This window comes from Clupea harengus, chromosome 17 (assembly GCF_900700415.2).
Source record: "Clupea harengus chromosome 17, Ch_v2.0.2, whole genome shotgun sequence".
In the NCBI taxonomy this organism is placed as follows: Eukaryota; Metazoa; Chordata; class Actinopteri; order Clupeiformes; family Clupeidae; genus Clupea; species Clupea harengus.
In genome coordinates, this window is record NC_045168.1 from 7,057,777 (window position 1) to 7,080,425 (window position 22,649).

Here is a 22,649-nt window from a genome sequence, read left to right on the forward strand (position 1 = left end):
GTCACTGTCCCAGTCCAGCCCTCTCCATTTTTAACCCTCTCAGTTCCAGACTCCTTCTCAATTAACTCATGATGCAAATCTCGCCTGTTTGTGTGTGCGTGTGTGTGCGTGTGTGTGTGTGTGTGTGTGTGTGTGTGTGTGTAAGAGAGAGAGAGAGAGAGAGAGAGGGAGATATAATTTATCATATGTGTTGATAATGTCCACAATCATGTTTTCTTATTTCCTTTTTAGGTTTCCTCACTGGTGTAGGCTTTTTAATATTTGATGTGTCTTGTGTGCTGCCATGGGACATTTAGGAAAGATTTGCTCAGGAGCGATACCTACATTTTCATTACATTATATATCCGTTAGATCTGATGTTTCTGCGTGCTAGCTCTATCGCTTACCTTTGGTAGTATTATCCAAAGGTCAAAGGTAACATGGACTACAGACAGGCCTTTCCAAGCTCTCTCAAATTGTATCTTAAATGTGGTCTTTTGGGAGTGCTGAAGTCATTATCAGCCCTTTAAAGCACTACAGTGCCACACCGAATGCAGAGATCCAAGATCTGTGTTTTGTGAAGGTAAGTAAAAGGGTTTTACGCACCATTTTAAATGTGTTGCTTTACAAAGTCAAATCAGTTTCATGAACATCAAATGACATTATGCAACTTATCTTATTTTATATTTCTGACAGACATTTAATATGTAGTATTACTTGTGTTGTCATGCGTACGAGTGAGATTCAGTGACTGGTTGTTATGGTCCCCTCCCAAGGCTTCCTACTATCAGTCATCTTTGCCTGACATGGACTAATGGACCAGTAAACATTAATCATTGACTCATTACTTTAATTCTAATTGTCCATTGTCTACAGATTTTGATCACTCCTTCTTACTACAAATTAACTGGAATTTCACCTTAGGTTATTAAAGGTGTAATACATAGAAATAGCCTAAATAAATAAATATCCTTATTCAACTTCTGCCGTGATAGTTCTAAAGACAGAACATAATGAGTGAGAACATAAGGTGTTTAATACTGTGAGTTTCTCTCTTTCATCCTTAAATGCATGTGTTTACTTACTACTTACTTAAATGCTCCAGCAATGTAAAACAAATAAATGAGATATGACATTATAACATGAAACCATGTTTGTTTAGTGGACCCAGCAATGCAGTGCCTCAGGTTTGTGGTAGGCCTCACAGAATTTCCATTTTTCCGCTATAAAAACTACATGTTGCAGTCTATTTAAAATATTTGTGTGCTGTGTAATCCCAATATAGATTTTAACATTTGAGTATACTCTAACTGCTAACACATGTGTGTGGGATGAAAATGAAAATGTTTGACAGATCTCCTTATCAGGGTTCAGGGTTCGTTCAGGGAACTGCTTTGAATTCTGTGAGGAAGAGCCCTCATAGCTAGCAGCTAGCATTTGAATTTCCTGATGATGATGCGGTGGTGGCTCTCCAGCCTTTCAGACATTCTTGGGAGTGATGGCATGAGTGCATGGCTGCCCCCCGTAGCACGAGGGGTGTCTCTCAATCGTTCTGTCACATCGCCTTAATTTGCTGATTCCTGCGTGAGAAGTGACACAATTTGCCTCCAGGGACCGCGAGGGTCTGTGCGATGTGAAGTGGTCCATTCAGATGAAACACTTTCATCTGAGCGCATAACTCTGAACAGACTCACTGACTTTAATGGGTTTAAAGGAGTGTTTCAGATAAAAATCAGATTTTCACAGATTACTTACCTGAAACGAAACTGCCTCTCCAGAAGATCTGTAATGTCCATGTTAGGCGCTTTTATGCGTTGAGATTATCCAATGTAATGTAATGGCGAGGATCCAGTCTAACAAGGCTGGTTTTTATGGTTTCATTTCTAAAGGTCACCAAAATGTGTGGCTCAATGGTTTTCTTTTCTGAACAACATGAGTGTGGGCCTGAGTCAGATCAAGAGTGTATGCACTGCATGCTGGGACCTGTGGCCTTGGTACCTGCCTCAACCAATCTCCTGTGTAATTCTGCCAATGGCCTGATATTTCAGTGGAGTGTAATTACATACAGAGGAAGGTCAGCACACATCTTTTAGATGGCTGCCACTTAGCTGTTATACACGTCACCGTTTATTACTCACGCAATGCAGTGGTATTGTACGGACATACATTCATACGATGTTTGGGATGACATAGGCAAATCTGTAAATACTTTCAGTGTGTGAAAACAAGGGCAGTTGGCATAATGCTATATAATGGTCCTCTGTCTCTATTACTTAGTTAGAGAATCAACATTAGCCTACAGGCTGAATGCATGTCAATGTCAATGAATGTGCCTCCTCTAAACTTGGTTTTAGATTGACTTTCCAAGAACTAGACATGATACAAGGTACTATGTACAGATGACATTGATAAGCGAACTGTAAAAAGGCTGAACTACCAGTGATGTAATATGTGTTTTTGCATCGCAGCCTTCCACAGGCCCACGCTGTCCCAACCCCCCCCCCCCGTGATGTAATCTGCCGTGTAGTTTGTTCGTGGCGAGCTGCTCATTGATTGGGCAAACAACTGTAAACATTAGGGTTATCTAAACGGCCACAGCACTTTGCCTCATCCTGAGTCTGATGGAACCTGTCTCAGTGTGCAGAGGTCCGTCCGTAGACAGGGAGGTGGAGTGGTGGACAGTGTGGGCCAATGACTGATTCATTTGAGTGTTTCACCACTTCACTGCAAAATCTCTCTCTCTCTACTGACCATCTTCACTCACAGCCCACAGAAATAACAGACTGTTAACCTGTACACTGCATGCCTGTTAGATAACACACTTAACCTCTGGATGAGTGTGACTCCTCATTTCACCTCCAGCCTGCTGATTGGGCTGGGCTGGGCTGGCTATCACTGTCCCCTCAGTGTGTGTGTGTGTGTGTGTGTGTGTGAGTGTGTGCATGTGCGTGTGTGTGAGTGTGTGTGTGTGTGTGTGTGTGTGGTGGCTGAGCGGAGCCTAATTGAATCAGATTGTCACGCTGCGGCATCTCAGCTGCTGGAGCTTGCGACGTGATTCGGGGACGTGTGACCAGCATGTGACCGACATGTCTGGGAACAGCGTCTGGACCACAGAGACACACTGCAGGCATGTGCGTGTGTGTGTGGAGAGAGATGAAAATAAAATGACTTTGTTAAGCAGGAGTACTACCACATCTCCATGTATAAATGTGGTGCTCTGTGCAGGTCATAGCCACAGTAGAAAAGTTCTCTTGATTTTGTGTATCTGTGGAAAGTCCACGAAAATGAGTGAGTGAGATTTACCATGGACCTATTGAATACATGCACACTAAAATATGTAGCTACCATTGCAGTGCCATTGATAAAATGTCCTGTTTTCTCCTTAACATGTGTTGCTCAGTGTTATGCACAGAGTATTTGACATATTAATCACTCGCCTGCCATTAATCGCCCCTTGTTGCTCCCGCACCAGCAGGCTCAGGACGAGCTTCTCCCCTGAGGCGGCCGCCCTGCTGAGCTCCACACCACAGCCCAAACGCTGCTGCACTCATTACTGCAGTCTCAGTACTTTATGTCTGCACTGCTCATTCTTGCACGGGCTGAACCTCTCACATTGTTCACATTACTATTATTTATATTGTACATACAAACAAATTGTACATATTTTAACTATACTGTACAATATACAACCGTTAAATCCAACTCTGTCCACTTCACCTTTCTATATAATCATCCGTATGTTGCTCTTCACTGTTAATAAGAATGTACACACTGTAAGGTATAGCATCACTTATGCTGTAGTGCTTACTTACAGTATATACACTCTTATACTATCCTTTTGCACTTCTGGTAAGATGCTAACTGCATTTCACTGGCTTTGTAACTGTACTTTGCCCAATGCCAATAGAGTTGAATCTAATCTAATCTAATCTGAAATGCATCATGATTTCTCCTGTTATTACTTAAGCCTCCTATTGTCCTAAGAAAAAGTAACAATTATAACTCTTAGGGGCATTATCACCCAGGATTCAACTCTATTTTTCTTATAACTATATGTGCAGCTTTACAGTTTTGCAGTTTTTGTTACAATTACAATTACTAGAATTCAACCAAATAGGTTTGCAGTCAGCTGATTCCGTCTCTCCAGAAGGGCACATGCATTACAAATGAGAGGGAAATGTTGTCCCCCAAAAATAGCACCAATATTGTTTTTAAAGAGGTTCTTTAACATCCACTTAGATATAGATAAACAGGGCAGAGCGACGGCCCGTTGAAGGAATTATACAGAAAGGAAGTTTGTAGAAGGGGTTTGAGAAAGGACGGTGGGTTTGTTCTTGACATTTTGGAAGAATATACACCTTCACACCAGATGAAGTAGATTATGTGAGGAATAATGCACAATGGGGTGTGCATTTATGGGTAAATAACGCACATCCATTGTAGGCAAATGGCACCCAATTCGTGATCGTGGGAATGTGTCAAATGTGATACTAGTCCAGAACAGCTACATCATAGTGGTTTGATTCTGCTTATCCCTGCATCAACAAGTGCCCCTAAGTTTTTATCTCAGCAAAGTTAGCTATTTTCCCACCTCTTCAAACAACTGATTAGCCGAGCATCCAATGATCCTCTCATAATATCTCTAAATTGTCAAAAAATGAGTTATAATGCAGTCTTCTCTCATCATTAGAAATGTGATGGCAAGAACTTAACATGCTAATATAATAAAGATGCATAAAGAAATAGAAAGATTTTTTCTTTATCTGGACATTCTAGCCGGTAATGTTGAGTATGAGGAAAAGGGCACACTAGTTTATCACACACTGAGAGAGATATAGCATCTCATGCTTGTTCTACATCAAAGGTTATTTCAGGTCATATTGACCCAAAGATAATCAGCGTTACCTTTTTTTAATACCAAGCACACTGAATTATTTGTTTTATTGACTAAACTGCAAATACAACTGATGTGACCCAGTATAACTGTATGATAAGCCCCAGTAACGGTCTTACAGAAGGCACAAGGCCCTCTGCGTCTCACGGGCTCCTCATTTGTCATAGCCTTTGACCTCTGTGACCGTCCTGGTCAGCAACAAGGTCACTTCCAGGGAGGGGAGAGAGAGAGAGCTTGTTGTGCGACGTCACTCAATCTATAAATTACAGTGTCACCTGCCAATCACTTCCTGTGCGCTTGAAAGCCCTGAGCTTATCTATGGCTAAGAGGATTTTCTGTATTTATGACCTCGCTGCTCTGACCATACACGCTCAGATGGCAGCGGCAGAGTGAGGCGCCCTCGTGGGCCGCCATCTTTATGGATCCCAGCCTCTGGAGTTCATCAAGGAGATGGCATCAGGGGCCCTCCGCTTAATCAGTTTATTGATCAGTGCAACAGACCTTATCAACCCCATTCATTGATCTCTGTGATGGTAATGGTGAAAAAGTCCAACTAGAGAGAAAACAGAATAAAATCACATTTGCTTTGACCTTTCATCCGAATGAGTAGTGGTTGAGTTAATGCATATGAATTCACTCCCCTGGTATGCCGGAACCATCATAAACACAAAGCAAAGCATGAGAGACAGCCAATGTGATATGTTCCAGCACTTTATTTAAATTACTTAAGAGGCACAAATTTAATTTAAAGGGCTAAGCTCCACTATGTTTGCACCCACATTTAACATCTCACAGGTCTTTGTTATGACAGTCTATCTAGAAAGCATAACAGCTCAAATGCATGCACACAGACACACACACACACACACAGCTGACCTCTTAATGATGTATAGGCCAGTAATGCATACACATTTGCATGTATGCACACGCGCTTACACACACACACACACACACACACACACACACACACACACACACACACACACACACACACACGCACACGCACACGCACACGCACACGCACACACACAGGCCATTCCTCAGAATAGAGGATTGGGGAAATGAAAGACAATACACACTTTGTGTACACACACACACACACACGCCCAAACAACTGGGAGAATGATTGCACAGGTGTTGACCTCTAGTAAGACCTCCTTGAGGTAGATTACATTCTCATTCATATGCAATTACCTATGCCTGTGTCTCTGCTATGTGCTTCTGAGAGGGTCTATGTCGATGTGCTCATCTCCCTGTGATTAAGCTTAATCCCTCTACCCACCTAGCTCTTATCATCATAGCTATCTGTTTAGGTTTGCATACTCCCGCTTCATACAGTGGCAGACACATGCCCACGTTTGAGCGGAGAACGCTATCCGCTGTCATTTTAAACTACTTCCTCTTTCAGAGCTAGCCTTCTCCTGCCCTTCTAGCAGGTCCAAAAGCAGGACTTACTGAAAATAGCCAGTAGATTAGAAGAGAGAGTGAGAGAGAGAGAGAGAGAAGAAAAATGGTCACAATTGTACCTCACCAACCCCTTAAGAAATAAAATAGACGCCCGTCTGTCCTAGAGACGGAGCACATATCGATAGTCAAGAATATGATGTTATGACTTGAAGAGGCTATAAAAAACTGCAAAGTAAATGAGTATAGTGCGGGAAAAATAAACACATACATTGCTGGTCAGCTCTAAGGTACACCACCACAAAGTACTGTCGAAAAACAAACAAACAAAATTACACAGTGCTTTGGTAATGAATAATTGCAGAGCTAGCAGAAAGGTACCAGAGAAATATTCTGAACAATGTACAGCTTTAATTTGAGAATTTCAGGAAGGTCACACCGTTTATGCACAAGTGTGTTGTGTGCTATGCTGTGCAATGCACAACTACGCCCCCTGCAGGGATGAGGGGTAGCTACAGCTGATGTGAACTGACACCTTGGGCCAACTTCTTATCATTGCAGCGCAGCCACTTTTTCAATTCAGCACCATAGCCTCAGTGAATAAACTACTGCATCTTTCATCTCCATAGATTCTCTTCTTAATGTTGCGCTTCCTACTCATAGTGATGGTGTCAAAAGACTTGATCCCTCTGACTGACACTTTAAAAAAAATGCTGTGTTTTATTGGTCGATTCCACACTGGTGAGATGGGGCTACAGGAGCCGTCCCATTGGTCAGATGGTGCTAGAGGAGCCGTCCCATTGCTTGTGTTAGCCAACGGGAGGAACATAAAGAGCAAATGCTTCCAGTTCTTCCTTACTTGAAACGTTTGGCACATTTTCTCCTATGATACAATGTCAGAACATCGAATATTTTGCTAAAAAATATGTAACATTTTACAATTTCACAACATAACAGTGCTGGATAAAAGTATGAGCTACACTGAAACAACGGCTTCCTCAGTAACCTAGAGAAGAAGAAGAAAAACAAAAGATCTTAAAAATGATCAGCTGGACTAAATTCAAATCACAAGACACAATGTAACTACAACTCACTGCACATGAGATCATGAGTATTTGCTGTTGAGTACTGTGATGATGAACTGCTTCCTACTGATTCCAGTCAACGTCTGAGTGATAAAGCCAAAACTTAAAAAGATTTCATAGTTTTAAAAAAAAAGTCGAAAAAATAAAACAACAAACCCTGTTGTGTGGAGCCTTTTGAATCAAAATGGCTATTCTACTTAAAAGAACAACGACGACAACGACGATGACAATAACAACATTTTGACCTGGTGTGCAAAGACACAGAAATAGTGCATCATCACCAACCTCAGTCTACTGATATACAATAATCATATGTACTGTAGGTCTTTATTTCAACTACTTTCTCCTCTTCCTCCAGGAGGTGGCTGCTTCGGTAGATATGTGAGGGTAGTCGTTTCAATCCACTCCCATGTCTCCCGCTCGCTCGCTCACCCACCCACACTCACAACCCAGCCTCACCATGACGACTAGTCACGATAACAGCAACACTGAGATTTGCGTCTAGGCTTTGGTACACAACTGTTTCTGAAGCAGCACAATAGCGCCGTGTAAATATGGTGGCAGCAGTGGCCAGTAAAGACTGAAATGAAGACTCCCCTTCATGAGGGGTTTCCCTATGGCTATGCTCCCAATGCAATGGTTACTCGTTTGACTCTCCGCAGACCCTCAGGCGCCCCGTCCAGCCAGAGCTGATGACCAACCCAAACTGACTAATCTGACCTAATGTGGGCCAGACCTAAACCGGATCTGGTCCAGAATCAGCTGTTGCTTGGAAAGGCCCACCCGGACCCGTTCAAGAGATATACTGTACTGTGTGAAAAGATATTTTTGTCACTTCACATAGGAACAACTATTGCACATTCTGATCCCACACTTACGCATTGGGCCAATCCCTTAGACACACACAGCCAAAAAACTGAGGCGACATTAGCATGCCCCCCCCCGGCCCACAACAAAAAAAAGAATACAATCCCTTCATATGACATACAGTTTTGTGAGAATATGGGACTTAAAAGATGACCTCTGTCTGACTTGCAAAAACAGAAGGTATTGTGGAACGGACAATGGGCATAATCTGGGTCATATAGAAAGGTTAAACTCCCCCCCTGACCCCCTTCAAAAAACAAACATATATGCCAGCTCTGAAGGTATAGCACCTCGAGTGTCTGGAGAAATGTCAAGATCACTCTCTTCATACCCTAATCCTTTGAGGAATAGGAACAGTATAGATTAAAAGCGTCTTCATAGGCTAGTTAAATGTCTCTGGTCAGGGAGAGAGAGCAGCCAAACTGTATGGAAATGTGCGTCTCTTCCTTCATAATTACCCCCCCACCCCAAACCTGGACCCCCCCACCCCCCAAAAGAGAGATACAACCAAAAGAAACAATAAGAGCAACATGAGATTATGTGTCTTACATACACTGCCATGGTCTGCTTAATGTACATTTGCTATTACAGATTAAAATACACAAAGAGGATGCATTGTGCGCACACACACACACACACACACTAGGGAGACTGACAAACCCAAGCACGACAACACGGGGGGTGGGCAAAGACAGTCTGTTGCCGTGGCAACATAAAAATGGTAGTATTCAGCTCTGGCCCTCAGCTGAAGGTGGGGGGGGTCACTCTCGCCACGCCTGCCGTCGCTTCTCCGACAGGTGGCACGCCCCATGGCAGGGTCGCCAAAAGGGGCACCCCACCCTTGAAAGAAACACCGCCAGTTGTAATGCCACTGCTAAAAGCCCCCTGCCCTAAATGGATTTTTCCGGAAACTGTCGAGGCATGGCAGGAGAGGGGGGCTGATGGCTGTTACCCACGGCAACGCAGTCTTTAAGAGTAGATGGTGATGACCTCGCGGCCGCCGCCCCGCACCAAGAGGACCCGGTTGAGACCCTCCAGCAAAACCTCCAGAAATTCCATGTCTAAGCACAGCAGTCAAGGAAGGAACACAAGGGTCAGATGATCTAAACAAGCCAATCAGAGAAAAGGGAGCCACATCATCCTAACTGGCTAATCAGAACGTAACAAATCAGGATTGCAATATTTGTGAACCACTACTGCAATTTTTTACATTATACAATGTCTTCCCATGATTTGAACATCTGTGCTGTTATTGCATTGAAATGCGTGAAAACAATAAAAAAAAAAAAAATCACAAACAAACAAACAAAAACCCTTCAGATAAACAAAATGAGGTGCTAAAGGATACAGTTCTCATCTCCACCCCGGTTCCTGGGCGGGCCCGGCATGTTGAGGAGCACCAGGTGCGCCCCCTGCGACTTGTTCACCACCACCCCGTTCAGCTTCACCGCCGTGTGCATGCGCCGCACGTTTGACTGGTTCCTGCAATACAGAGAGGGGGGAGGGGGGAGGGAGGGAGAGGGCATGACCTCCTGCTCTCTGAACTCCACACACAGGAGCAATCTCATTGGATGGGAGGCACAACCAGAGCCAATCAATGCAGTGGCAGAGGTGTGGGGGAGGGGTCAGAGGATGGGCTGGGTATGGCCACTCCCACCCGGCCAGGTGGCCCTGTGCTCCAAATGGTTGCCATGGTGCCAATAGCTTCCTGGGTTCAGGAGACTTTTGGCCAATTTAACTTAAAATAGTTTTTGTTTGTTTAGAATTTCTTCTAAATTGGCCTCTTCATCTGAAATCTAACAAATCAATGACTTTGATAAGGGCTTTGGATCTTGGACCCACAAAGCCACTCTGACACCTGTTGTCCTTCTCTGTCATTACTTTGGCTTTTGCTTGAGTCTGGCCATACTTGTGGTCATCTTAGATGTTCAGAAATACAACCTCAACCAGCACTGTTGATTCAGATGCAAATGAAAATGGCTATTAAAAGGTCTTACCTTAATAGCAGAGAGTTGCACTTAAACCAATCTCAATAGAGAACATTACATAATAACTAAGATACATTCATTTAGTGTGGCATTTATAAATACATGAATATTAAAATATGAATTAAAACATATTCTTAAGCAGCTTGCATGTCAGCACATAAAGCAGGATAGCTCAGCTGAAGTTACACTGATAGTTTTTGCACAGAATGGCTGTCTGGATTTGAGCCAGAACAGGGCCAGATCCGTGACGAGGTCAGATGCCCTCTGACCTGGTGGATGTTTTAGTCTTAATAAGGGTCACAGGGAGTCATAGGCTGCTCGCAATAAAATAGCTGCAGAAAATCACAAAACACACTTAGATGGCATCCTGTTCTGCTGATCATGTCAACACAGTTTGTTGCCCCCGGTGACAGCTCTCCTGTCCAATCGGGTGGCTGTATGAGGAGGGGTCAAGCAAATGGAGGAGGACCGTGTGATGTGTGTTCAGGGTTAGTGGGCCCAGCCTTCCATATGCAGCTCATGAAATGCACAAAGCCTCGGCAAGACCAGCAGCATCACAAACTCACGCCAGTCACTTGCACTGTCCATCTCTGCCCTGCGGTGAAAGGCCCCATTTACTAACATTCTCTCAGGTGAGAGGTAGATGAGAGAGGATTCAAATAAAATAAATCACTAGTAATCACTCAATCAGAAATATGTTTTGTGGTACATTTCCAACAAATCTGTGAATTTCAATGTGATTTTCCTACTGAACATGGAAGAACGGAGTGATGCTTGAGCTGATGATACAGAGTGGATCTAGACAGTGCAAGGTTTGGCCACACATGCTAAAGCCAGGTGGGACACTGCACTGCACTGACACATGCAAATGGAATTACACGGATGCACTTGCTGGGCCACAGGACACACGGCCATGGATGAAAGCAATGGGAAGCATGGGACAGACATGCACACAAGCACACGTATGCAGACGCGCACACACACACTTATACACACACACACACACACTCACGATAGGACGGGACTACTAGGACAAATACATATGATAAATACAAACCCACGCACACACACGCACACACACAGCTTTGGGGCAAATAGAAATGTCGACTTACAGACTCTCCCACTCTCTAGAAGGAGGAAAACGGGACAGAACAACAGAAGACAGGCTTAGACGTCGGATTTGCAAAAAAAAAACACACAACCACATGCCAATCAACACAACCCTCCGACCAAAGGCAGGCTTCCCTTCCCTTCCCTTCCTTTCCAGAGGTGCCTGATGTGTGTTGGCATTGAGAAAACAAAACGTCTCTCCAGCTTTAAAACATCACTTCAAAGCCATTCACTGGCAAAGCAGCTGGATAGAGACACAGCTGCCCGTTGTGAGCTGGGTGATGTTTTGGAGGATGCCAACACACATGGACACACACACACAAACACACACACATACACCTGATGAAGTTGTGTATTTCTCGAACTCAGAGACGTGCCTAGGAGAAGGTGCCGTACCCCCCCCCCCCCCCAGCAGCCAGTGCTGTGAATTTGACAGAAATAAGCCCACACTTTTGGAACACACATATCCACTTTTGGCCGCAGAAATGCAGAGAGTATGAGCTACTCAGTGGGACTACATCTCCCATAGTTCACTGAGAGGAGGAAGAGAAGCCAAAATTAGAGCAGAGAAACATCCTTCTATGGGCCTTGGCAGAGGACACGGCACTGCTTTGTGCAAAGACTTCTAGTTACACAGGCTCCTCTACCTTCTAACACGCCTGTGCACAGTATAATTACATTTATTTATTTAACTTACATGGCTCATTGTACAAGGCATCTCAGATTAAACATTTATAATAACACTGTATATGCAGCCTCATCAACAGCCTCATGACCGTCAAATGTAGGCATACAATCAGGTTCTGCAGCTGATTAAGTGTCCATACACATTGATTGCAGGGTTTCCGTTAACCGGTAATTAGCGTTTTTTTGCCTGGTAAAATGTATAAAAAAAATGATAAATTAAAAACTTGCCGGTCAAAATGTCCAGCAATAATGCTCATACAACATGTAATTGTAACTTACGAAGTGAAACAGCCTATTAACAGCACTTCTTTCCCCAAAAAGGGTGCGCCTTCCCCTGAGGTGATGATTGAATCAGAAGCTGCACCTCTCATTGATGCCAAGTGCGCACAACAAGATGTAGTGGCAGTGATGACGGCACTTCACAGTTTTAAGGGTTTAACTTTTGCAACAGCTTGCGAAGTGCTTATTTATGAGTTCAGTGAGCTGCACCCCGACTGGGCCACACTGGCCAAAACTGCCTGTGTTCTGCCCGTGTCAAGCATGCCAGCAGAGAGAGGCTTCACTCTGCATAATCAAATTAAGATGGCGCTGAAAAGTTGTCTGCAGGAGGAGAGAGTGACACGGCTTACAGACACGTTCGATTTCAAGTCGGCAGCGTAGGACTTAACCGCAATGAGAAAAAGGAGAACATTAAATGTTACCAGGCAGGCTACAGGCTGCATTCCATGCCATGTAAGCCTTTAGAAAAAATGTGTTGTTACAGGTCACAGATGTTTCGTAAAAGCCTACATTTTAGCGGCTAATGCTGAGGTTTTGCTCAATCAATACTGTTCATTGTCATTCTTTCGTAAACCTAGATGAACATTATATTTACATTTGAAACATAAACTGAAACGTGACCGGTAATTTGTCCGGTAAAATTAATTCTTTCCAGACACCAGACTGGCAAGAAAAAGTCCTAGCGGAAACCCTGATTTACAGCAGTACTGAATGTGAATTTAAGTGTGAATAGCTTTATTCTTTTGGGCAGTGACATCATTTTGGCTTCTCCCTTTCTTTCAGTGGACCTTCAGCGGATTCGCAACACATTTCAGTGGACTGCCACTACCTGCACATAACAGCTCATGACTCTAAAACAGACCTGGCCCTGACCAAAGACTGCAGAGCGCTGCTCTCTAATCTTTGGCCCTGCCAGAGGCCCGAGTCAGGAGGCCCCACAGAGAGGGACAGCCATCTGAGGGGGCCTGGAGGGGCTCTGTGCGCATGAACACACATGGAGACATGGAAGACATGGTGCCAACATGACCATTAGTCTAGATGGGGCGTCTGCATGCTTGTCGACACACTCGGTCGGATGTGTGTGTGTGTTTGTGTGTGTGTGTGTGTGTGTGTGTGTGTGTTTGAGACCTCTACACATATTAGCTTACACTCAGTCATGTTTTACTCAAACTAATGCAAAGGGGGCTGGATCAATCAGACTCTCAGTCAGACCTGGAATGTGGAATAGCTTTGGTATTGTGGTGTTGTGGTGCATTGGGTGTTCACTTGGTGTATTGTGCCCATGTTAATAAACCATGTTGTAGGATGTGGCATACAGTTAGTACTATTACGGTAACATTGGTCATTGTGATACAAGTTTCCAGTATTTCTGTATGTGACTCAGGTCAATTCAGTTTTCAGGTTTACTGCTCCAAGGATTGGGCTTGTATACTGCCCAAACATCAGCATGCTCCTGAATTTGCATCCCTAATTAATTTGATCCTCTTTAATGAAACTGCTGAAATCAAAGGTTTGCTTGTTTGCTTGCAAATACAAAAATACATTGGTTTGAACAGATACACAGTGAATCAGGATTGTATCTGAATACACCGTGTATATGTGTGTGTGTATGAAGTCTCTGTGTGTCTGGCTGTACTTACGGCTTCATGTTGAAGAGGTCGCGTACGGCTATGTTGGCGTTGGCCTCGCGGTTCCTGTTGCGTTCGGTGAAGAACTTTTCCTTGGTCCAGGTCATGTGGACCCGGTCGGGCGTGGCGTCAGCCTTGTCATTCATGGCTGCGTGAGAGGCGGTGTTCCGGTCGTGAATGAGCTGGGCCTGGAGACGAGTGGCAGTAAACTTGTGTCAACACTCGATCACAATCACTCGATCAGTCGATCAGTCGATCACTCGATCACGATAACTCGATCTCGATCGAGGCCATCTGTTAAGTTACCTTGGAAACCGCTAATGACTGATGAATACAAAGTTACATAAAGGCTGGCTGTGTCTGTTTTGAGTCCATATTAGAGTCAGACTTATATAACAAAGTGATCTCAGATTAATACACTGACCAATTCCTTTGTTAAAAGTAAATAGTAGTTACATTATTAATAAAAAATTCTATCAGGATAAATAATAGTTTAAAAAAAAAAAAAATTCTATCTGTACTTTCTGTATCTACAACCAACACTTTTTAAAAAAAAATTTAACTTATTTTCATTTTTATGTTTCAACTAACATAAAGAAAAACATGTAAAATAAAAACACAGGGTAAATAACTTAAATGAAGAGTGGAGTTCAAAATGGAGTTATTATAAGTATAACATTATAAGTACTCATGCATCCAATATGAATGGAAGGTCTTGTCAGATGATCATCTCAACACAACGTAATATAAACCATGCACATAAATGTATAATTAAAACAACAACAACAACAAAAACAACAAAAATAATGCAACTTCTACGGTAAGATATGTTAAGGTGATCAGTGACATGCAAAGAGACCACTACATGTGTCAAAGTACATGAACCAAAGATGGCGACACTAACATAACAATGGTGATCCAAACTAAAAGCTAGTCAGGGTGATACGTTCACAGTGGGCCCCTTGCACATGGGCTGGGCTGGGAGGAGGAAAGGGAAAAAGGGAAGAGGTAGGCACAATCACGATGAAAAGGGAGGAAGTGACATCACCGTCCACTGGAGGTGATGCATGCGGAGGGAGGGGACGCGTGCAGGACACCGGGACAGTTACAAAGCCAGTGGGACTGCCGGCAGGACGGCATCTTTATCACTGAACGTTAGAGATGCCGTCACTCCGAAGGGACCTTTTCACTCAATACAGACAAAACGTCAGGAGTGATTTCACAGTGGATTTGACCTGCTGCATCCCTAGGTCTGATAGTCAACCAATCTAGAACAGCTGATGCCATACTGAGTTTGGATATTTATTTTGGATGTCAATGCAACACTCGAAATATGCATCACTGGTGCACAATCGGAAGCCAGGATTGCCAGCATCCTATTGTATGCAGATGGACATAAAAAACAGAACCATCAGCATCATTATTTTGGTCCTTCGGGAGCCATGGCTGTGTAAGTGTGTGTGCTGCGGGTCACTGGGAGAGGGGTGTCATTGGTAATGGAGGTGATTTGATGTTTGGGGGGGGTTGGGGTGGGGGTGGGGGGAGTTGGTTGGGCGGTCTGGGTGGACGGTCAGTCACATGGAGGAGGGGCTACCTCGTCCTCTTGGTTGTCCTCCGTCTGCCGGCTCGTGCCGGGTTCGCTAGCCCCGATTTGGTTCTTCCTGCGGATGGAGCTACGCGACTCATCCGTGATGCTCTGAATCTGGGTCGGGGGAACGGCCCAGCAAGGACCCCAGGTAGAGGGAGTGGTGGCGAGATAGAACAGGTGGCCATATGTCATGCGACTGTAAATGTGCTAAAGTGCTGCAGGGTACAATTCTGGGCCCTCTTTAGTTAATTACAATGAGTCGATGAAGTCTCATCTACAGAGCTGTGACATTAGAGTGCAACTGTCTTCTAACATTTACTTCACAGATAAACATGGTACAATTGCAGAGATATTAATCAAAGCTTTTATGTAACAGCACCCTACTGTGTGTATCACGGTTTTACAAAAAGGCGGATTATACCAACTCTCATTTCTCTAAAATGCAATTATTATGTAATTGATTCAGGCAAAATTAACAGAATTGAGTTGTTGGCAGAAGGCCATGATAAGTATCTTGCTATGCCTCCCCCACACAGAAGGGGGGCGTTGTTGAGCTGAGGCCTTACCTCTCTTTCCCTCTCTGTCCTGGAGAGCTGCATCTGCTTGAGCATCTGGGTGCGCTGTTCCATCACCATGGTCTTCTCATAGGTGAAGGCGGAGATGTCACTGTCATGCTGTTAATCACACACGCACGAAAACATATTCAATATTCAGTTTTAAGCCAAAGCAACGTACAAAACAAGCCAATACAATAGAACTGCTTGAAATTTACTTGAATGAAATTCATCCCACATATTCATCTTGGCTGGCATTTCATCTTTGCCCATTTCTGTTCCTAAACACTAAAGCAGGGGCGTCCCTCTCTACCTTCAAGAAGCTTTTGAAGACCCAACTCTTCAGAGAGCACCTCCCTTCCTAACTGGCACCTTGACTAGTGCCTAACTTGCACTTCAGCAGTTACATTCCGGCACTTCTTTTTCCTTTCTAGGTCGTTTTTCTATTTCTTATGTAAAGTAGTATTTATTAGGTTTTTTATTGCTCTTAGCTTGACTGTTCTCTCCCTTGTACGTCGCTTTGGACAAAAGCGTCTGCTAAATGACTAAATGTAAATGTAAAACAGCGAATGTTCTCACCATCTCCACCACCTCAACCTCAGCATTCAAACGCAGGTGGTAGAGGAACATCTGGAGGTCCTTCTTCATCTGGATGCTGTTGTCATCCATCTGAGCCACGGTGAAGATGCGCATCTTACACTTACGCCACACCTGGGAGAGAGAGGGAAAGAGAGAGAGAGAGGGAGAGAGAGGGGTGGGGGGGGGGTGGTGGGGGTTGGGAGTGAGAGAGGGGGGTGGGAGGGGGAGATTGAGAAAGGGAGAGGGAGAGAGGGATAGAAGGAGATGGAGAGAGGGAGAGAGGGAGAAAGAGAGGGAGAGAGAGAGACAAAGGGGGAGCCACCAAAGACGCCAAGAGATAAACATGAACCAATGCAAATTGACTTGTTCCACTACACATCCTAGCCAATTCAACAACATTGATTGTATAGCACCAATCTTACTAAACTAAGTATTGACAACGCCCTGATGTCCTAATATTACAGACTCGCTGCAGACTTGGAGATAAAATTAAAAAAGGAACAAAATGACGAATGTGTTTATTTACCAACAGCCACATCATTGATTTCAATTGATGATGCTATTGCTTCCGAATAAATCATGCCCTTGTCTCTGCGTGCCCATTGGGCAGTACAACTTCTGTAGCATATTCCCCATCTATGGAGGTTCTGCTGTGTTCTACCTTGTGCTGTCGGAGCAGGAAGGGGAGGAGCATCAGCATGCCTCCATCATGGACGATCCACCACACGTCAATGGTGCCCTCCCCCAGCCTCTCCTGATTGGTCGGGAAGCTGTCCACATTCTTGGCCACCAGCAATGCTTGACTGGCCGCTGTGGTCTCCCTCACAGTTTCTGATTGGACAGAGAAAGAGCGGTTATAGACCGTATTGCACTGTACTACACCTCTGCATGCATCAGCACAGCTCATTGGGGACACACATTGGCCACTCTGTAATCACATTCCTGTTTCCCATTCATTAAACATGTACTAAATACTTAAATGTGCATTGCATGTTATATTACATATTTATTTATGTCAGTGTGTACTGATATACTCTATGCACACCTCCCCACACACACACACACATACATCTCTGGGATAATGTGGCACGATAATGTGGGAATGGTAGCGGTGGGTCTGAGTGGCTCAGTGCCAGGGCAGAGCTAGGTGGGTGGGTGATGCTCACCGATGAAGTTCTTCCAGCACTGGGAGTCGTTGGACTGCCTCCAGCTGCCGGGCCAGGCCATGAGGACGCTGTTGTGTTTCATGCCCCCGAGACCCGCCGACTGGATGAAGTGAGAGAAGCCGTCGCGCAGGTTGGATGACACCACCACGTGGCAGAAGCCTTTGGTCTTCTCAGCAGTCATGGACGACTTGATGTTCTGCACACACACACACACACACACACACACACACACACACACACACACACACACACACACACACACACACACACACACAGGAAATGAGAACAAATCAGATCGAAGAAGAGGGACAAATATTTGGGTCTAAACAATGTCTTTGGAACAGGAAACTAACAGGACGAGGAGAAAAACAAACATCCAATCCAGCTGTGAATAATCTAGCGAATGTTTCATCCAAAGTGACACGCAATAAAACCAGCAAGTAAAATCCATTCTGTTGTCATCATCACAAGGTTGGCAGGTCCGAATCAGAGCCATTACTACTCCACAACTCCAGTCCCGCTGATGAACCAGGTGACCTAGAGGAACTGAAAGCTGTTATGACATCTGACTCTGAAGGCTGCATCAGGACTACTGGAGTAGTGGATACATCACACTGTGTGTAATCAGCGTCTGTCTCTACGCTGTTTAAAGGCTTGAGTGTGTGTGTCTGTGTCTCTGTGTGTGTGTGTGTGTCTGCGCGTGTGTGTGTGTCTGCGCGCGTGTGTGTGTGTGTGTGTGTGTGTGCATGTGTTAGTGTGTGTGTGTGTGTGTGTGTGTGTCTGTGTAACTACTTTCCATCGATGCACTCCAGCAGCTGTTCACACACAGTTTACACCCAATCACAAAGGAGGTCATGGATACCCACTCCCCTCGCGACACCCAGGCACTACAAGTAACCGGAGAACAGTGCCAAAGCTCTACGGAGATGCTGCCTGCACGACTGAGAAGGCAGACTGAGAGAAAATAATGTTATCTAAAAACTGCGAAAATACTGTTATCTGTGTTAATAGAGATAAGAATGAACATATCTCAGCTTTAAGCAGATACTGGTAGATAACGTTACCACTACCACCGTTTACCACCTATACGTGTAAATGGGTATGTTGGTGTATTTGTGTCTGTTATATATTTATATATTGTATGTATGTCTATTACGTTTTTGTCCACTCAGTGCTCAGGTAATGCACAGCCATTTCCTGCGAGAGCAGTCTGTAAGGAATTATCTTAATCCTTCTTTTCTGCCAAGCTGCTGTTCCTCTAGCTACCAGGAGGTGGCAGTGTCTACCAATGTTTCGTCACACTGAACCCAGTGGCATTGCTAATTGCCCGGTAATGGAAACATTGGCAGGCATTTGGACAGCTTATCCTGACACAGTCACTCAAGGGGAAGTGCAGCCACAGCACCTCATCCTTGGCATGGCAGGAGTAAACAACTTGCACCTCAGCTGGGGAGGGGGGGAGGGGGGGGCGGCGGTAACATGGCTTTCCTTTTCAGTACACGGCATACAAAGAAGACCAACAAGTAATTCAACATCTACTCACGCTACAAATACTACACACTATAATTAATACTATTGTTTTTTTTTGTGTGCAAACAGACGGGCCCTTCCTCTTGAATTTCATTTTGAATATTTCAAATATTTGTGGAACATGATTCTCCTTTTCCTTCCTCATGAAAACACATTCTTATTTGCTTTTAAACATTCCTTGTGAAACACAATCCCGTAATAAAAAAATAAAAAAACAGAATAAAACAAAACCTTCCTTTAAAAATTCAACACAATCCATCCCTGGTCTCTGGTGTCACGTAAACATCCCTGACATTCAGCCGTATCACCCTATCGCCCTGGTCTGTGTCTCTCACCGTCTCTGCCTTCTTGGACTCCGTCTCCTTGGTGAGGTAGGTGCCCTCCAGCACGGAGCCCACGATGGTGAGGCCCTTGCCAGCCTTGAGCTGGCTCGTTAAGGATAGCAGGCGCGGGTGCTTTACACACAGCTCCGAGTCCAAGTTCAGCAGCACCAACAGCTGGGGCCTAGAGGAGAGGAGGGGAGGGGAGGGCAGATGATTTGTAGTATCACTTCAAGGATCACTGAATCTCTGGAAGGGTACTTAAACAAAAGTGTATTTATGACAAGTATTACAAACATTACAAGTAGTAGAATATAAAAAAATGCTCTTTTACAATGTTAGTGTACTTATGACAGCTATGTAAACTGTCTGGAGTTTTAAACTGTTCAAGTCGATTCGGGTAAAATTGCTATATACATATTAAAGGAGTTGAAAGTTACGTTGGAGTTGATAAAATGTGTGGCAAACTAAAAAAGAAATTTAACAAATACACAAGCACACACAAAACCACTGATCCACTGCTTAATTAGCATGTAAGCACGCAGCTATCAACATGGACGGCGGATCGGAAGTTTCTAACAAAAGTCAGCATTAGAGTTATGGCTAATTGAATCAAAGGGTTTAAGGGTAACAGCGGGCCGCACCAGTGGCAGTGATCACTGGTCATGCCATACACCACCAACAGTGCACTGGGATATTTACATGCAGAGGTTGTGCAAGCACAAGGGTAGTTACAAGGGACTGTCCCCTGAACATCAATATTTGACCAGCAGCATGAGCCCTTAGTGTTTCTGACGGAGTCACGAATGTACATGACCAAAGTCCAGAGTTAAAAAAAAAAAAACTTTAAAAATATTTACTTTGCATTCTGAATCTATGGTGGTTTCATTATGTGACATAATGTGACATGTTTTCTGAACATGGTAAGCACATCTGTTTACCTTCATTAAGGTAACTGTATACAGATGGGGTCCATGGTTGCCTTCTTAGGTGTAAAACCCTTTCCTTATTCTCAGCTCTTCCCTTCCTCATAGGGAGGTCTAGTGGTGTTGCCTTGTGTACAACTCTCAATAGAGATATTTCAAAATAGAGCTGTGGTGTAATAGGGGCCTGTTTGTCTGTGGAAATAGACATGCTGTGTCGCGTCTAAAATAAATAAATCAAAATGACACGTGTCTGACAGTTTTGCCAGCATTTGACGTTGACAAATTGTCCTAGTAGGTGACGGCAGGTCCAGGAGAAAGGATGCCAAGGTATATCACCTCTCATCTGTGTTTGTATCCAAACTTAACAAGAGACACACTCACACACTCACACACTCACACACACTCCCTTCCAAACGGGATGGCAGGATCAGTCTTCTATTAAAAGACATGGCGGATCGGAGGAGCAAGGTGCAGGCGTGTGGCCAGGCAAAGAGGCTTAGTGCGCCAGGGGGAACAAGGTGCGCAGAAACGCACAGGAGGAGGAGGCGGAAGAGGGGGAAAGAGGAGGAGGAGGAGGAGGAGGAGGAGGAGGGGATAAACACTCAGATTTTGAGTCCTCGTCCAGATGGCTACACGGCCACGATATTGATTGTGATTGTGTAGGCGAGCCAGTGGCCCCTGGGGACCGAGGCCAGTGAGGACAGCGCTGCGTTTGTCCCGAGTGTTTTATCTCTGCGCGGCTCAGAGATTGCTAGTCCAGCCCATTTATTCCCTGTGGGATTAGGGCTGCGTGCCCGGGGGGAATCACACACTGTAGCAGTGAGCTGTGCAGATTATGCAGGTGACAGGCCAGCTAACACAATCACAGGCCCAGTGGGAGGGACTCAGATGGGCTTTACGCCCACTCTGCTTACGAGTTCTGCTGAAAGCCAGTGTGATTGCACTTAATCCTGAGTTTATTGACTAGCTGCTGGAAACTCATCCGCAGAGAGATCTTTTCATGGAAAGCGACACACACACACACACACACACACACGCATGTACACACTCACACACACACACAGTATGTGTGCAGTATTTCTAGCTATCCTTGCTTTGTCCTGCACATATGGTCACATACTGTACATATAAACTCCTATTGGTTGGAAAGGATTAAGCCAAGTGAGGCAGTGGTGCTACTGAGGTATTGCCCTGATCCAGACTACTAACAGCAGGCCTTGAATCACACACACACACACACACACACAGCACTCACCTCCAGTTCTTGGTGTGTGGTGGGGCTTCCTCCAGGCGCATCAGGGCGTAGCGAGCAGCATTGAGGGAGAGACCCCGAATCCCATCACCCCACTCTTTCTCCGCACTGAGGACGGAGAGAGAGGACCAGAGATTTACACACTGAATACACACACAGATGAAAAACACACACACACACACACACACACACACACACACACACAGACCATGACTCGGGTGGTGTTGGGGATGTTCTAGTATCCCATTACTTACCCTCTGTATTCAATGTACTTGTAGATGCATCCTGCAATCACCATGGCGACCAGGGCGTAGTACCAGGAGGAGATGAACATTAGGGCCAGACACAGACTCATGCCCAGGAAAGACAAGGCCCTGGAGAGGAGAGGAGAGGAGATAAGAGGACATTACTCATCATCTCCCATATCATCTAACACAGTGTGAATCAATGTGTGTATGGAAATGGTCTTCCACCTTTTGCACAGACATCACTGACTTGGTGCATGTTTGTACATATATTTCTAGTACAGTAAATCCAACAAAAGCAGATAATGGTATATTTTTTAAATCACATGAGGGAACTGAATCTACTGATGCCTTTGATATGGTGCTGAAAGTTCAGGTGTATGCTAGTAGAGTTCTTCAGACAATGTTAATCGTTTCAAACAAAGCATGTCTAACTCTTTGAACAGTCTAATGCTTATTTAAGATATTACTGCTCTTTAAAACCACGTAAGCACGGTCCTACTAGTACTTCATGGCACACAATCATAGATACACTATCAGCCGTGCACTGGAGGAAACGGGTGATCTT

General features: G+C 44.5%; 1 protein-coding gene across 6 annotated transcripts in view; it reads right to left on the reverse strand.

Moving 5' to 3' along the window:
- Positions 1-5,571: 5,571 nt before the first annotated feature.
- The window catches only part of slc12a7b (solute carrier family 12 member 7b), a 67,924-nt gene continuing 50,846 nt past the window's right edge, over positions 5,572-22,649 (reverse strand). For 3 of the 6 annotated variants that reach the window (XM_031584038.2, XM_031584041.2, XM_031584036.2), the window contains exons 15-26: positions 22,091-22,210; positions 21,840-21,944; positions 19,674-19,842; positions 17,809-18,004; positions 17,304-17,473; positions 16,643-16,774; positions 16,076-16,183; positions 15,516-15,623; positions 13,934-14,109; positions 11,330-11,344; positions 9,578-9,711; positions 5,572-9,290 (exon numbers count right to left, since the gene is read on the reverse strand). In XM_031584038.2, the coding sequence (XP_031439898.1) occupies positions 9,199-9,290; positions 9,578-9,711; positions 11,330-11,344; positions 13,934-14,109; positions 15,516-15,623; positions 16,076-16,183; positions 16,643-16,774; positions 17,304-17,473; positions 17,809-18,004; positions 19,674-19,842; positions 21,840-21,944; positions 22,091-22,210 (1,525 nt within the window). In that variant the 3' untranslated portion in view covers positions 5,572-9,198. The remainder of the gene's footprint in view (positions 9,291-9,577; positions 9,712-11,329; positions 11,345-13,933; positions 14,110-15,515; positions 15,624-16,075; positions 16,184-16,642; positions 16,775-17,303; positions 17,474-17,808; positions 18,005-19,673; positions 19,843-21,839; positions 21,945-22,090; positions 22,211-22,649) is intronic. The other 3 variants (XM_031584039.2, XM_031584037.2, XM_031584040.2) reach the window with 3 other exon arrangements.